The following is a 17,665-nucleotide window of genomic DNA, read 5'->3' as shown; positions in this document are numbered from 1 at the left end:
AACACGAGGTAATACATCAAATGCATAGAAATAGTAAACTAAGAACTCATCATCAGTCTAAACAGTATAATATAAAAAAGAAATAATATGTATATTGAAACTATACAAACTATAGGTTTAGCCAGGTCAACAAATGAACCTGTCAGGTTTAATGGTAGTCTTTGCAGGGCAAGTGCTACTTGGCAAATGTGGCCTGAGTTGGCTCTGAACTTCGTCCACTCTTTTCCCCCCCTCTACACCAAATCTCTTGATGAATATGCACGCCAGTCTTTATGCAGCCTAGTACATTTACAGCTCGTTGTATTAAACGTCTCCTCCTTCCTGTAGTGTGCGAGAACGGCTGGCGATGCTGTCTCATCAACCGGGACAGAAAGATGCCCACAGACTACATCCGCAACGGAGTGCTCTTTGTCACGGAGAAGTAAGCCTCTCATTAGCTTCTGCAAGCTGTTCCATCTCAAACCAACCACAACGAACAACAAGTGATGACATGCACACACACACACACACACAGGCACTGGATTAAGTGGCTGCTGCCAGGCATTTACAATTAAACTAGAAGGAATAATGCCAGCACAACATCAGTCAGGGTGTAGTCCAAGTGGAGCTAAGTGGAGATCCGCGCCAAAGAGCCTTTGATGTGCTTAAAACAATAATGCATTGATTAGAAACAACCATTTACATTTTACACTGTCAACAGTGCGGAAATGAATTTATTTTGGGGCCGCAGCCTGAAGAACGACTGCGCTAGTGTATTAATAATTGTGTTTACCGCTAAACCTTGCTGTCATAATTCTCCTCTGGTTTATTTACTGCTAAACCTTGCTGTTGTGTCTCTACTGTTGTATCTCTACCAGCTACCTGTGCTTTGAAAGCTCCAGTTCCTCCAGATCTGGCTCAACCAAGAAGAACAAAGTTATCAAATTGATCGACATCACAGATATTCAGAAGGTATGTTTTTTGGCTCCGTTTGTATCCTCTTGTGTAGGTTTACTTAGTTCAGACAGGCATGGAAGGCAAACTTGCTGGATCAACGAAGCTAGTTGTTGGCCAAAACACATAATCGACGCTAAGTGCATCGGTGTGTGCCAATTAAGGCTGTCCCCGAGCCCTGTTTTTAGGATTCGAGCTTCGGCAGGTATTTTCAAGCAGACGTCCGAACTATTGTTTTTAAAATATATATTTGTACCTTCAAGCACCGAAATTCATTCCTTTTACCAAGCTGCAACTCATTATAGATCCTATGGGGGGCTACATTGTATAGTCTATTGGTGAGAATAGACTAAAAGGCACCAATAATAGCATGTACAGTGTCTTTGAGTACTTAGAAAAGCGCTATATGAATCCCAGATATTATTATTATTTCTATTTCTAAATGCTTAAATGATAAATAATATGTTCTGTTCTCTCCTTTTTCTCCCATGATGCCCACAGTATAAAGTCTTGTCCGTGTTGCCTGGTTCTGGAATGGGTATCTCTATAGCAACTCCATCCACACAGAAGGTAGGAGGTTTGCCCTTATGGGAGCATGTGTAGGACATTATAAAAATATCACAATAATATTATTCATATAACATTGACTAATACGGTACTCTGGCAGCAGTCACGCTGCAATTATTCTGTGCAAGGAAAAGTTGACAACTTGATTATGATGAATTGAATTACATAATCCCAGTAAGACACCCTGAGGGCGAGTAAACGACGGAGGTCGCGCTGAGACAACAGAGCTTCTTAATACGGCACAGTTGAGATGCAGGAGTTAAACTATTAATCTGGTGTCAGTGAGGTTAGATGTAGAGTTGCTGGCCGGCTATATATATATATGCAGATCTATATTGCACAGTATTACAAGTATTATATATAATTTGTGTTAATAACTTAGGCTCCATGCAGCCTTGGTTTGAGCCATGGGCTTTACTGCAGACAAGGAAAAAAAACCTTCGAAGTCTACTTCTTCGAGTCGTTCTGCTTTGCTCGTCAGATGTGTGAGAAGTGTTGTGGAGCTGTTATCGTCTGATGGCACGTCAAATGTGACAGCTCTGTTGCTTTGTGGTTGACATTTTCACACTACTGTCTCCTGTTTGTCCTCTACCCGATGTTTCTCTCTCCCTTCTGTCTCTTTCTGATGCAAATATGTACTGTCAATGTGCAAATATGCCGAAAAAACAAGAAAGAAACAAGAAACGATACAGCGATACAGTGATATAACAACGATACAACATAAGTTAAAAACAACACTCAATGTACATTATCAATCAACAATAGAACATATTAAAATCTAATTTAGAGTGGGCCTAGTCTATAAAAAATAGTATATGTGATCACATGTCTGGTTATCTTTCAAACACAGTTTTAACTCCTTTGCTGCCCCTAGTGTTAGCATGGTTGTACTGCCCCAGGGGCCGCCCGTCTAGGCCCACTCTATGGAGCTTGTTGTCCTTCCGGGTTAAACAGGAAGGTGGGGGGCTTCCAGAAGTGGACCGACACCACACAACACAGCCCACAGCCTTTAGCTAGCAGAACAACCAGCTACATTTTCTCAGCGATGTGATACAAAATCTCAAATGATTTACGATCGTCGGGTGCGCGCCGGCTCACCGTGGACAGCTCTCTAACCTGGAGATACGGTGCTTTGAAAATCGGGTTATAATGGAGGCTCAACGGAGCTGGATTTAGAAATCGCATCGCTGCTGGTGAAGGAGGAGGTGCTATACTAGTCGGAGCAATGCTAAAAGGTAAACAGACCGACGGCATAATGGATTAACATAATGTCTACGCTTATAAACGTAGCTGGCATACATAGATGGGTCCAAATAGCTTAGCTATGTTTTTAAGCATAGATGGCAAGAAAATAATTAATTTGAAGGGTGCGACTTGTGTCTTAGCTTTTGTTTTGAGATATGAGGTTACTGCCAAAAAACACAATGAAATTATTAATCGCGAATGTTTGTATAACAAATATCTCTTGACTCTCTCTCTCCCTCTCAGCCTTTGGTGTTTGGCGCCATGATCCACCGGGACGAGGCCTTTGAAGCCATCTTCACGCAGTACATGAAGATCCTGACCATGACCACGGTGGCCAGCAGCAGCAGCACGGAGACCTAGGAGGAGACGAGCACCGCTGCCAACACCCACACCACCAATACGACTGGCGAAACGGCTGCTTTTCTCCATCAGTAGTAAAAAACTCGCTCCACTTCTAGCACCACCTAAGTCTATAGCGGCTGCTTTTTTTTGTACGGAAAACAAAGGTGACCTCTTCTTCTTTCGGTGCGCACCAGAATGAACTGCCTTCACCAGTAGCGACTCTACCGTAGTAGTTTGGGGGCGCACGGGACGAGAGACGGGCCGCCCACGCTGCGTTCGTTTCGCCATCGAACTTTCTCGTTGTATAACAATCAAAACTAGCTGACCCGAGGCCAGCGGCCGGTAGAACCCGTAGTGTCAACCAGTAACACGGAGACCTTTCTCCCCACGGACCTCCTCGAAGCGCTGAGGAGGTGGGAGGGAGGAAGGAGGAGGAGGAGCAGCTCCTTCTCTCCAGGCTTGTAAGGATGGTTCCTAGAAAACGACACACGGATGATGATGTTGATGATAACCTAGGTATTTTGTGTGTGTGAGTGCGTGAGTGCGTGCATGCGTGCGTGCATGCGTGCGTGCGTGCGCGCGCCTGCTTGTACACAATCGTCAGTATGTGCGTGTATTTGCTTGTGTTTGTCTGGTTGACCGTGTGTGTGTGTGTGTGGTGGGAGGGCGGTAGATAGGTAGCAGCATCTCTTTTAAACACTGCTGTGTAGACTGAACTATGGGATGGAGGCTGGCTCTCCATCCATCTCTCTGGCTTTAGCCACCTGTCATTCAAAGTAGTGTGTATGTGTGCGCGTGTGTCCTTTGCAGCCCTCACTGCGTCTGCCTTTGGTATTACTATGTCTTTACAACGTTTTCAAATTGTTTTAGTATTTCACTTGCTATATATACACGCACATTACGCCTTGTGTTTGTTTGTTTGTTTATGTTTGTTCACGTTCATGAAAGCCCTCCAGTCTTTCTGTGGCCTCGTTAGGAACAGATGGCGTACACCACTGCCTTTCATTTAGCCGTGCGTTATCTATGTCTACAGGAGTAGAGATAAGGCGACTGCAGTCAGCGTTATGGATTATCACTAAATGTGGTGGGAGTTTACATGTTGTTTTACGTGGCCAAGGCACGTCCAAGTTGAAGGAGTAGTTCACCCAAGAAATTACTTTATTTCAATGGTTTACCTACCCAGTGGTAGAGAGTTTTAGTTTGTTAAACATTCCAGAATCCACAAATGAAGAAAGAAACTTGATTAATAGAATTAATCCCGAATTAACAGCAAAACTTGTTCAGGTGTTTTAACCCATTAATACATGCGGCCGATTCTACAAAATGTCTTCTAAATCAGTAGTTCCCACACTTTCAAGATTTTTCAAAAGCGTTAAAAAATAGCAGATACGCTTTACAATCTCTCCTGTGAGCTTGTAAATCTGCTATTTTTGAATAGCCAACAAAATGTCACAGATGCTTTCCCGGTTTTAATGGGCTAAATGACTTTGGTTGATTCCTGTCTCGGATTAATTCCATTTATCGTCTTTACATTCTGGATTCACCGTTAAATGTTTAACAAACGGAAACTCTCCGTGAGTCAAAGAGTAGGTCGGTAAACCATAGAAATAAAGTTATTTCTCGGGTGAACTCCTTTAAGTAGCTGCCAACGGGAAACTAGATATAAACCAATCTTTATCCTTGATGTTCCCCGTTTTACAACCTGTAGACTCACTATGAAGGGGTAGAGGCTATTGCTCTGTGTAGAACGACCGTCTGCATTCAAGTGGGAATTATTTCTAGAGCATAATACAGTAATGTATGAGGTCCCTCTCAATGCCTCTCTGTCGCAATTCTGTCGCAGTCATTTCTCGGTCAAGCAATTTTGCACGGAACGCCACATTGTGGCACTAGAGGGTGAAAAGTGAGGTGTTTTCTCACTCTTAGGAAGGTCACTGGAAGGCATACAGTACGTGGAAATAATTCTATAATAATAATCGGTGGTATTCGTTATTTCTTTTAGTAACTTCAAACATTCTAATGTACGTACGTGTGCAGTAGGAGAATATCCCCACTGTTTTTGTGTGACGGGAAATGGCACATAATTCTAGATATGAACGCCATTATCACTGTTGGTTGTTGTTATTAACAGTTGTCCCACAGGTTCCGTTTTGTGTTTTTTGTAATTCTTTTGAATAAGGCTGGGACCCTGTCAGGTTTCAAAACAGCACAAGCGTCTTCTTAAATGTATCCTGTCAACTGGCACAGCAGGTGATCCCGTGCATCACCAGCTGCAAAACGTATACGGCTCTTCTCAACTTCAATAACTACGTGAACGGTGTCGTGCCATGTGAACATGTTTCACGCGCGTTGGATTTGTTTCCATTGCGCTACACGGCTAGGTTTCAAACACGGTTCTCAGAACCTTATTTGCGCCGTGCTGCTCAGGAGATGACAGCGCTAAACTTCCTCTTGGAACCCCAGAACTTTGTACTTTAAAAAAAGAAAATCCAAAAATATGAAGAAAAGCTCACATACAGGCCTTGTGAGACCAGCCCATTTTCACTTGTTTTTAATTATAATTATTTATTTATTTAATTTTACCTCCCTGGTTCTGGTTAGAACGGAGAAAACAAAGAAGGTTCTGGGTTTACACTCACAAAGAGCCCATAGAAATGTTGGAAGGAACAAATGGAGTAGCGGGCTAACATGCGCTCCAGAACAGCAGCGTTCAGTGTTCAGAAGAACAGCCACACGCTGTACTATAGATTTATACTAGGTTCACAACTGGCACATTAGGAGTAACTTTTCCCATTAAAGGACCACTTCACCACTTTTCAACCTATCTTCATATAATAGGTCCTCACTAATAATCATGATAAAATGGCACGATTTTTTTCTACTCAGTCTGTGTCTCATAGGAGGGCTGTGGGCAGTTTAGAAACCGTCTTCCAGTGACATCATCATTAGGCAGATTATTTTTTAAACAAGATTTTTTTACAAAAATGTTTAGATTTTCATTATCGTGAGAACGATGACTTCCATTTTCACATTGCAACTTTTCAGGACTAGAAAGCCTGCAGTTTTTATTAGCGTGTATTCCCCATCGATGATGTCACTGGAAGACGGTTTCTGAACTGCCCACAGCCCTGCTATGAGACACAGACAGAGTAGAAAATAATTCCGCCATGTTTTCATGATTATTAGTGAGGACTTATTATATGAAGATAGGTTGAAAAGTGGTGAAGTGGTCCTTTAAGACCTGAGGCCGAATCTACAAATGCCTTCTAAATCAGTAGTTCTCGCACTTTCAAGATTTTTCAAAAATGTTAAAAAGCTAGCAGACGGTCACAGTGTGGCACGAAGTGACGATCTGTGAGCTTGTAAATCTGCTATTTTGGAATAGCCAACGCTAAAATCTAAAATGACACGGATGCTTTCCCGGGTTTATTATTATTATCGGTTATTATAAGGATTGCTGCCCCAAAACAGCTTGTAGTTGATACATTCATTGCCATTCATCACTTTCAGGGATGGAGTCGATTCATTCCAACACTAATGAAATATTAATTGTCTAAAATGTTAAAAGCTATACACCTACATTACAATACGACACGGAAGTCAAAACGTGTATCACTGAAGTTATTGAATGTCTTGACTTGAGCCTTTACTGACAAAAAATATCTCAACTGACTGAAAATCTCTTGGATAAATGAGCCGAAAATGAATATGTTCCCAAAAATGAATGAATGAATGTGCAGTGTTTCTTTCTGTCTACTTTAACCACTTTCAGTGTCACTAGAGGCAAGAATAGGCCGTCGGCGAGCTGTAAACTCGTAGTTTGGCTGTTTTTGACGTGACAAAATCGTATGACGAAGTATAAACATAGGGCTTACTTTAAGTAGTTAATACATTGTGCAATCTAGTTATAATGCAGAAGAGTCGTAATCTGACTGAAATGCATGGATCAGGCTGGAGAAAAAGCTGGTATTTTTCTTGTGAAACGGCTTGGTGGATGGATGGATGGTCAGCAACAGTTTCCTAAACTGACACCTGGAGATATGTATGTGAAAAGTTAAAGGGAACGTGCACCACTGTTGACTTTTAAGGTGTTATTTAAAAACAAAAAAGAGAAATGTAGTAGTTTTCATAAAATTCCTACGATTATTATTTGTTTCCCCCCCTGTTGTTTCAGGAGTTTTAAGTCTTGAGCCCCAATATCAAGGAAAAATGGTGATTGAAACAAAGAAAATCTGCCTAGATTTGCTGAAGAGCGACATGAGTTGTCTTTTCAGCACAGCACACAAGATTAAGATGTTAGTGATTTTTATTATTTTCTGAGGCGGAATCCATGTTGGATCATTAGAGGCTCCAGGTCAGTACCTTTGCACCGATATTATAGGCCTTTGTCTACATACGATTTGTTTTGTAGTTTCCATTTGTACATGGAAATGTTTAAGAATTTGAATTAAGCATTGATATATGTTAACTGTGTCTTAAAGAGCTGTTATGCATTTCACATAGGACTTTTGTAAAAACTTGAAGTCAATGAAAATTAGTGTAATTTCTTCTTTTTTTGTCATCAGCATTCTACATTGTAATGTATGGTACCTTTCTTTGTCAGTAACGATGTATGAGAGTGATCTATGGCAGTGCTGGACATGCAGTACTGTATATGAATGTTCAACGATGCATTTCGGAGGAGATTTAATGTTAACCAGATGCTTAGTCCTTTTTGCTTTAACTTGTTTCTCATAGCACCTCCTTGGGATGGTCATCTATTTGGTGATCATGTCGGAGCAGAATTATGCTTTGGTAGAGGTTTAGGTTATTGTTTACTTGGCATGCGATCTATCTCCAAATACTGGCGAGATACATTTAATAGTTGCTCCGCTGATTGGAAATTGATGATCCAAAAATTCATCATTAAGTCATCATTGACTAACTGTACATTGTATGGTGAAACCGGTTTCAACTAAATGAACGCCCTACTTGATCATACTACAATGTCACACAGAAGTAGCATATCTGCAAGCTCGAAATTTTGACCTTGAAGATCTACTTTTGCGTTTGTTTGTTGTGCTAAAAGTGATTTTGAGTCCTTTTTCACCAGACATTGTCAATGAGGAGTATTTTTTGTTTAATCATAATTGTATGGAGTAACTATTGGAGTTAAGTATGCCATGACAAGTTAACTGCACAACCCAAACCTGTACCAAAGTGTCATGGTGTGTTTAAGTCTATCCACATAAAAGCGTACCCCAGGGAAAAGACTGTAATTCAAAGGTATTAACAAACCCCCCTTTAGTGTCAAACCAAATGAGTACTTGAAAACTTCAGGTTACACCCTCTACTGCTGGTTTGAGGGGGAAAAAAAGTTAACTAGCTAATTAGCAAAGCTGTGCTTTATCCTGTGTTTATCTGCCCACGGTAATTAACACTGAACTGAGCCTTTTGAGGCCCATTTGATGCCGTTCCTTCGAAGGCACAGAATGTACTAATGGTGTGATAGTCTTATATTTGCCAAATATATTTTTTTGTTGCCGTTTTCTGTTAGAAAATGTAATGTTTACAGAAGGTCACTGTTTGAGGCCAGTTTGATTCCCTTTATATGGGGAGAATGACAACTGTGCCATAAATTAACATTATTTCAGCACCCTGCTATAATAGATTTTAATTGTTTAATTTGTTTGTTTCTGACTGATTCTTGTCTGAAATGTATGTTTCATGATTTTTTTGTTTTAGTTTTTTTTGAAGATGCCTACAGCTAAGATGGCCAACATGTACGTTTCTTTATCGCTCAGAATTGTTGAAACGCACAAGTTTTGGTTTTCTAATGATTCAATAGAAGCCATGTTTTTTTTGTACAGTACTGGTCTCCAACCATTATTGGCATTTATTTTGTATAACCAGTAGGCTACAATATCTTCAGTAATAAATTGAAATGTACCGAGCTTGTATCATCAGAATCTTTTAATTGGCTGCCTGGAGTAATACAAATAAAATAAGTTTATTTTAATTTCAAAGAATTAGAAAATATGACCTAGCAGGCAAAAAGTCGTAATTTATACCAGCTAAACCCAATACTGCAGTTTTAAATAGCATATAGTTTCTGTCTGGAGGAAACCACCAATTTTTGAGGGTTAAGATTTTTTTCATGCTATATATTGAACACCCTTTACATCTGTGTGTTGGTTAAAAAAAAGTGCTTCGGACGAAACCTTAACTAGTACCAACTTTGATGAGGCAGTATTGCTTTGTTTTCAAAATATAGGGTTTTAAATCTTCTGAAAAATGAATATTTTGTAGATTATTCCCGACAGCAGAGATATGCAACTCTGTTTCAGAGACATCATAAATGTCATTCTTATTAATCTATTACGTTTTAAAACTAGTTCATTATAGGAACAAAACACAAAACCCTAATAATATGGAGATAAGAGGTTTCAATGCCTATTCTGGGGGCAAACTCCTTCATCAAAACATCTCCATTTTTTCATAGTCATCTGACTCAAGGAAATCCGTACAGATAGAAGACATCTTATTAACAAATACTTCTCTCATGTCACCAGAACAGTAAAACAGTGGATCTCATTTTCAATTTCACCAAGATCACAGAACCATCAGTATCTCTCTTCCTCTAGAGTGGCATTAAACCTGCCAGTCTCCACTCTCCAGTGCTAATGGCAATGTTCCTGACCGTTTTTGAGCACAGAGAGATTTAAACTGCCAGCAATGAGTCTTGATTTCAATCCAACTGAAAATCATTGGAGAGCTGAAATCTGCCATTGAGTGGAAATAGTGGGGATAGTGCCCACTGAAATATCCTCCTGGACCACCAGTTGGGCCCAGCCCAGGTTGAGAACCGGTGTTTTTAGATGATTACAAGAACAGTTTGGAGGCTATAGGCTACCCAACCAATAACCTGCTGGGGTTCAAGTGGTTTGGAGTGCAGTCTTTGATTACACAGTGAAACCGTCGCTCCATGTTCCAGGCCAGCTCCATTTGTCATTCTGTGAGTGTCTTTTTCACCAGGAGCTATTATACAGTAGACTACATGATATAGGCCTATAACTTAAAAAATATTGTCATATAGGAGGAGCCAATAATGGTGACCAGAACTGTACTATTATGATCCGATGTTTGTTTAATCTGGCGTTTTCTGTCACTCAGTGCTGATCTCTGATGATTGCGGGGATCGGAAGCCATGAATTAATGGATCATGTACAATCAACCACTGCAGACTGACTATAAGGGTCGTCGAGCGCTAAACCTATAATGATAACCGTAACTATATCTTTCACCGTTGTCTTTGTTCTATAGTTGTGATGGACTCTCTGCCTTCCACTTGACTTTTACAGTAAGTTACGTAGCCTGTATGCTCGGTGGCCCTTTAGTCTTGGACTTGGTCCAACCCATGAGTGCAACTGACATAACACTGTTGCATTTTCAGGTTGGAATAATACAACAGTTGGACCGGAGCGCTCACCCCAAACCACAACCGCCCCCCTTTTTTGGTTCTAAGGTCGACCGCCGGATTTGACCCGGGGGCGTAAAAATGCTGCACTGATGCCTGAACGTAAAAAAAAAACGTTTTCTGTAGGCTACATGTTTCAGAATGAAAGATAAACCTTCATTCAATGTGAAGCTTTCTACGGTAGCCTAAAAAACCCATAATTCTGTCAAAAGATGGTCAAGTATAAGAGAGGATTTATGTGTTATCGTACGTGTGACTGTCTAAAATAGCAGATCAACAAGCTCACAGTGTCGGAGAGCTTGTAGATCTGCTATTTGTTCTCTTCCTACAAACCAACCAGTGAATAGATAACATCACCATGAGCAAGACCTGCAATGTGTTACATGGCCTTTATTGTGACTTTTTATTATCCTGCCGCCAGCTGCTAATAGCTGATAACTGCTGCCTCTCACTCTAACACTCTCTTTATCTGTGGGGAACCTGCCATCTTTGTTTTTTTTGTTACACAATACTTCATAACCAGTATGTCCAATAAAAAGCCTTTGGAATAATGTATTGTCTCGATCACATTCTAGTTGTGAGCTGATACTAACAAACAAGGATTTTATATAAAGCTGTAATTCTATACATTTCTGTAAAGTTTTTAAAAAGAGAATGATGTCTATTGTAAAAATGTGATGTACTTCTTCTTTTTTTTAAGTAAACCTGTTTAAAACGGATCAGTGGTTATTTAATTGTTTCCCCCATTTCCTGGTATGATGGGCCAGGTGAGATTTTGGTACCATTAAGATGCAAAACGTGTGGTATCAGTTTGTTCGTCTGACATCCAGGAGTGATAAAATGTAGCAGTGATAGCAGCCTGTTTCAGAAGAGTAGCTGAGTATCATTTTAGGGGTATACCTGAATATGCAAAACCACATAATTCAACTCCAAAATGATTCACTTTTATTCACATTTCTGATGTTTGTACCATGGATGGGCATGAATACCAACAAACTCGCCCTTTTACCAACTCTTGCCCAAAACCGTGGAACTTGCTTCAACTAATCAATAGACCTATTATAATATATTAGGACCTATAACAAAATTCAACTTAAAAAATAAAAGGGGTTTTGGGCTCCCCTATAGGCTATGTGTTTTCTATCCCCACAAATACGCAATTTTGAAATTTATCTCAGGAATAGCTCAACTGATTTTGGTCGTATGTATGATCATCAGTATCGCCCTACTTTGTACAATTCCTCCCCCTCTTCAGTTCAAATTTGCATTTCCACTTGGTTTACAATGTCTGCCATTGTTTTTCCAAGCTGGCATGGAATGGAAACAAGCCTGGTTTTATCTAGCATCAGTATTATGACTAAAATATTAAGTAATCTGCATATCAGCGCCACCACCTCCTCAGGACATTGTGGTATTACAGCTAAAACTGCTTTCATAGTCCAGAAAGAAATGCTCAAACCATTAGAAATAAGTTAGAGGGACATAAACGATATGATATTAATTATTAAAAACATTTTAATAATGCATGTTATAGCTGCTTTAAAGAAAATGACATGACCAACATCATAACAACAAACGGGCTTACCGGTAATTATAAATTATAGGCTACTTCTGGTAGCCATACTGGGAAAATGATGGCTGCATGCATCTCTGAAACAGGGTACATGATCAATGATCATGCTTTTGAATTAATCATCATAGAATCATCAGTGATACCTTTGTAGGCTACTCAAACTCGAGGTTTTACCCCAGCACACAATTCATCTCAGGAAAACATGTAGATGAGGATTACTCAACTAGACTTAACAGATATTATACAACAGGTCGTTTGGAGGAAGCAATCTGATTGGTTGAAACTTGAAACAGCCTTCTAGCCATTAAACGAGTGTAATGGAACACCTAATCAAAACATAGAAATCAGCTGCTCTGTTCTCCCGGAGCGCAGCCGACTGGGTGGCTAGGCTAGAGAGTTTCATGGGACATTTGTGGTCGTAGTGGCTACATCTGTCATTACAAGAATATATTGCGAATATCTTAGTTTTAAGGGTAACTGTTGTATAATTGCAATATAATATTTGAGGGTGTTCTTTACCGTCATTAATGCACTTTTGATTAAACATAGGCCTACAAAATACATTTACTTATACACAGTGTTGGGCAGTAACTATTTACTAGTAATATATTACTGTAATATTGTTACTTTACCCAGTAACGAGTAAAGTAAGGTACAGTATAGCCTGACCTAAGCAGAGACATTTCTGGCCTAGATGGGAGGGTCGCGCCTCAGAAAAGCGCGCACCCTGATTGGATCTCATCGATCTGTCCGTCACCCCCGGCCCCTCCTCTCCCCCCTAGTGCAGCGCTACGTCACATCATTTAGAGCGACGCCCACCCGGAAGGGTTGACTTCCACTTTTAGACTGGTTCAGCCCAGGGCTTTTTCCAGGCTTTCATCTTTCGCGCAGACGAAATGAAAGCCTGGGTATCGAGGCTAGGTACAGTATTACTCTGCCAAAACCGTAGGCCTAATATTATATTATACCATATTACTTTGTAAAAGAAAATATTGTAATATTGCCCAACACCGTACACAATATATACTGTCTGTTTTGAGATGCTGCAGCCATGTGTGTGCATTTCAGATTGTTTATGTTGAATTCCAAATGTGGAATATGTAGCAGAAAAAGACTGATGGGAGACTGTTGACTACTTTGTTTTATATCTGGCAATGATTCAGTTTGGCTGATTGGAGACTTCTTATTCCAATTAATTGGATTCAGTTGTAAAAGGAGCTGGCTAAACACAGATTGTGTTCTTTTGTGGGTGGAAGGGGCCCGGTTGAAAAGTAATATAAAGTAATATGTAACTATATTACTCTTGATTCCAAGTAATAAGTAATATAATATCACTTTTTCTAAGGAGTAATAAGTAACATATTATTGTCATTTATTTATTTTCATAAATTACAGTGCATTTACACAAAAGTAGCTGATCTACTGTACGTTGGCCTTCATGTAATACAGTACCTTTTGTCAACCAGTAGGTGTCCTACCAGACCACAGATACCGGTATACATGTCTGAATAGAAGAGCAGGGGGACAGTTAACTTGTGTCAATTAGATTCAACATACTCTACCATACAGATTGGGCAACATATCATTTTGTTCACAAAATAATAAAGTTATGGATTGCAACTCTTAACACCATGTAGTGCCATTGGTGTAAAACAATCCAAGCAAGGTAGTGCGGCGGATAACCCAACCAATTGTGCATTTTATGACTAAAGCATGAAACTTTCAGCATATCATCTACACACCCCAAGGTTTGATTTCAGACGTGGAACCACTTTCTGACTGACCTCTGGTGACCTTGAGGGGTCATTGACCTCAGAACAAAACACCATGGACATCCATTGAGATATGCATAAAATGGATTATTAACAATTTTATTTTTTAATTTAATTTAATTTAAATTACTAATTTTTTATTTATTTTTCTGTTCTTTTTTCACCTAAACGTCATCAGTGATGTTCATTGCAATGCCATTTCAATGCCATTGGTCATGATATTTGCATATAAATACCCCCCACAGAGGCTGAACTTCACACAAATAAATTTTTTTGACCTTTACCCTAATAAAAGTAGGTAAAATAATTGTAATATATGTTTTTTTGTGATCATTAGAATGTCTATAACATGTTTTATTCATTATTGTGAAAGATATCCCCAAAATGTAAATTATTAATTTATTATATTATTATATAATTATTATACATTTTTCATCAAACTTCATTTTTTTTATTTTTTTTAACATATTTTTTAGTCTTAGTCCTAGTAGTACAAAGTAGTAGTAAGGTTGAAATCTATTTTTTGCAAGTAGAAATTAATGCGGGTGTTAGAGGGTTAATGAGCTTGCCCTAATGAGCTTGCCCTATGTTTGTGATATCCAGAAGCTAATGAGCTTGTCCTTGAATGACCATTAGGTGACGTGTCTATAGGTCTGTAACTCTGAGAGTGTACAAATGGAACCAAATGTACCCTTACGGGTCCATGTGTACACTCTCAGAGGTATGGGGGTCTTTGAAAATAATTAACTGCTAATATGCCATAGTGTCGTAGTAAACAATATGCCATAGTGTTGTAGTAAACAACTCCTAATATGCCATAGTGTCATAGTAAATCCAAATCTCTGCCGCTCTCACTCGCTCACTCCAGCATGGTGGTGTTACGGTGAAATTGGTGACCTGCTGAAATATGTGACAATCGTGTATGTAGACAATAGACATCACATAATGTCAGTGGCCGGATGCTAATGGTTTGTTCATTAGAAGAGTTCAACCTAGCGGTATATTTAAAGACCTCCATGTAAGTTGTGTGAAGTGAGTGAGTGGCCGATTTTGGGTATTGGAATTTGGCTTTAGTCATGCTGAGGACCTAGTCCTGAATGGCTGCCACACATGCTGCTGTCATTGTATTGGTTACTCAGGTCACATGACCAGGAAACAGGTAACAGGAAGCAGGTGACAGAAATCTTTAGAGACACCCATGTTGTTATTTCTTTCCCTTTATTTACCCAGGGTAGTAGCTGAGCACAAGTGCTCATTTTCAGCAACGCCCTGCACATATAGAAACACACAGACAGACACACATATTAAAACCTGGGAGCTGAGCAGTACACCACAGTCTAAATACTGTTGGCCACTAAGCAGTTCCACTGGAGCAGTTGGGGGTTCAGTGCCTTGCGCAAGGGCACTTCAGCGGTGTTGGGTGAGTAATGCGACCAATCCCGACCCAGACTTTTCCTGCCCGTCCGGGGAATCGAACCGGCAACCATGTTATGAAAAGTAATGTTATGATTGAGACCAGCCAGTTGAGAGGAGTGTTCGTTACTATATAAAGAAACCAGCACTTCTTTCACCTGACAAATATCACTGTGATCATTTCTTGTTTAATGCCAGAAGAGTGGGTGCCAAAGCATTGTGGGCACTACTAGGGTACTGGGCACTGACTGCATGGCCCTGTGGTGCGCATGCATGCATGTGTGTCCACCAACTTGTATAGCCTGCAGTATAACATCATGGGCATGCATGACCATGCGTGTTCATTTAATCTATTTAGACCTGTTACTAGTCAAGAGTAATATATTATATTACTCCTTAAACAATACATACTATTATATGACTTTTTACTTGGATTCAAGAGTAATATATTATATTACTTTTGCCCCCCCCCCCCAGGCCACAGGCTACGAGAGCTTTTATTGTTATTCTAACGGTTTGAGGGAAAGGTTGATGGTTCCTGCTAGCCTGACACTCAGTCTGAATTTTAATTTCGTTTCACTTCATGAATCGCCAGAGTATATTTTCTTAATGGGCGTGGCTAGCAATTCAGGGCTGGGGGCAGGCTAGGTTCCTGCCTACAGAACTGACTACAACATGACGTAACGATATCATCCGCTCCAGACGGTTCACACAGCAATTTTGTAACACAGACCAGGCTTTCCTCCGAGGTGGAAAGCCTGGTGATGCGAGGTTAGGTCTAAGCTAGTCTCTAAATTTGTCAGTTTGGGTTCACTTATATTTGACACTATATATTCTACAAAGCTGAAGTTTGTATTTGGCCAGTGGCTCCGTGTGTCTCGACCAATTGACCATAATAGGGTTAAGCCCACGTCAACTCAAATCACATTGTTGAACTTGTTAAGCTATAGTTTAACTACTCACAATGTAATACAGTATGTTGTGTGGTAGTTGAAACAAAATAGCCTGTAGAGGTGCTGAGTTAACATAAACCTTTATTGATCCATTGGATGGAAATTCAGGTGTCATAGCAGCAACAGCATGAACAGTTGAGAGTCAACAACCAAACCAATATCAAATTAGATTATTTACATCAAGTCACTCAGTTTGTACGACAATTTTAGTTGTTTCTATAGTGAAAATTTGTCCATCTATGGAACAGTCAAACTCAATTAAGTATGGAGAAAATAAAAACATTGAAAATTATTGGGTAATATGCTGTGGTAGAGACAGGCACAGCTGAAGGCAATGAATCACATTAACCCTATAGCATCCCTATTGTGGGAATGTCATTATAGGCGAATGTATGCAATCCATGCTGTGCAAAAGTGTAACATTTCACACATCTGTTACACTCCCAAAAAGCGAGGGAAGCATCTAGTACTGTACAGACTGATTGTACACACACAGGCACACATACACACACTTTAATAGATTTGTTTTTCCTTGCCTGACCTTTACTGTAGTTTTCCAAAATGACACAAATAAATAATACAAGTTGGGTTGTTTCTTTCATAATTCTTCCCCACGACACAAAAATATCCCATCTATAATAGAAATACCAGCATCTAGTACTATAGGATGTCAAATGAAATGAGAAATGTGATTTACTTTTGTCAAGGACCGGTTGTAGAAAAAACACTGCGTTCATAAAACAACCTGATAAAACAACCAGCACCACCACCACCCTAATCACATGTACAATAATGTCCAATAATTAACACTCAGACTACAGGAGATGTTGTTGAAAGCATAAAATGTTACATTCAAAGTATCACCTTTTTTTTAAACAGTAAGCCAACATGCTGCCTTGGTAAGGTTGTGCTGGCAGCTAGACGGTCTTACCCTGGCATGGCCAGACTAATATCACTGCGTAGATATTAACGGGAACCCCTTTTGGTGTTAGCATCATGTTATGCTTTAGCTATTGAAAAATAGCAGATCTACAAGCTCATAGCGCGCCACCGAGTGGCACACTACGAGCTTGTAGGTCTGCTATTTTTGAAAAATCGAAGTACGACTGACATAGAAACATAGCTTTTTCAGAAGTCTGAAACCTCTGTTGTGGAACAAGGGGGAGGATTAATAATAACAGAATAAGGGCCAGACCAAATCTGCAGAGGGTACTGGCAGGTTAGTCTGGTTTCCAGGCTAAGACGGTCATGGCCGGTACAGGAAGGTTCTGGAGCCACAACCACTCCAATGAGTCCTTTGCCCTGCTTCACTCCTTCTCAGAGCTGCACCTCTGGCATCACGTCATGTGTCTGTTGCACTTGGGGGGTGTGCTTCCGCACTGTACCAACCCCCCCTGCCCCCAATCGACAC

The 17,665-nt window shown here is 40.0% G+C and overlaps 1 protein-coding gene across 3 annotated transcripts in view; it reads left to right on the top strand.

Annotated features, from left to right (window-relative positions):
- Nucleotides 1-11,094, top strand: part of LOC310857599 (GRAM domain-containing protein 4-like) — a 117,650-nt gene extending 106,556 nt beyond the window's left edge. For all 3 annotated transcript variants that reach the window (XM_083763333.1, XM_083763332.1, XM_083763334.1), the window contains 4 exons: nucleotides 328-421; nucleotides 858-951; nucleotides 1,435-1,503; nucleotides 2,989-11,094. In XM_083763333.1, the coding sequence (XP_083619459.1) occupies nucleotides 328-421; nucleotides 858-951; nucleotides 1,435-1,503; nucleotides 2,989-3,105 (374 nt within the window). In that variant the 3' untranslated portion in view covers nucleotides 3,106-11,094. The remainder of the gene's footprint in view (nucleotides 1-327; nucleotides 422-857; nucleotides 952-1,434; nucleotides 1,504-2,988) is intronic.
- Nucleotides 11,095-17,665: the final 6,571 nt, after the last annotated feature.

This window comes from Protomyctophum parallelum (assembly GCF_964188405.1).
Source record: "Protomyctophum parallelum genome assembly, chromosome: 4".
Classification (NCBI taxonomy): Eukaryota; Metazoa; Chordata; class Actinopteri; order Myctophiformes; family Myctophidae; genus Protomyctophum; species Protomyctophum parallelum.
This window is presented reverse-complemented; position numbering and strand designations above follow the sequence as displayed.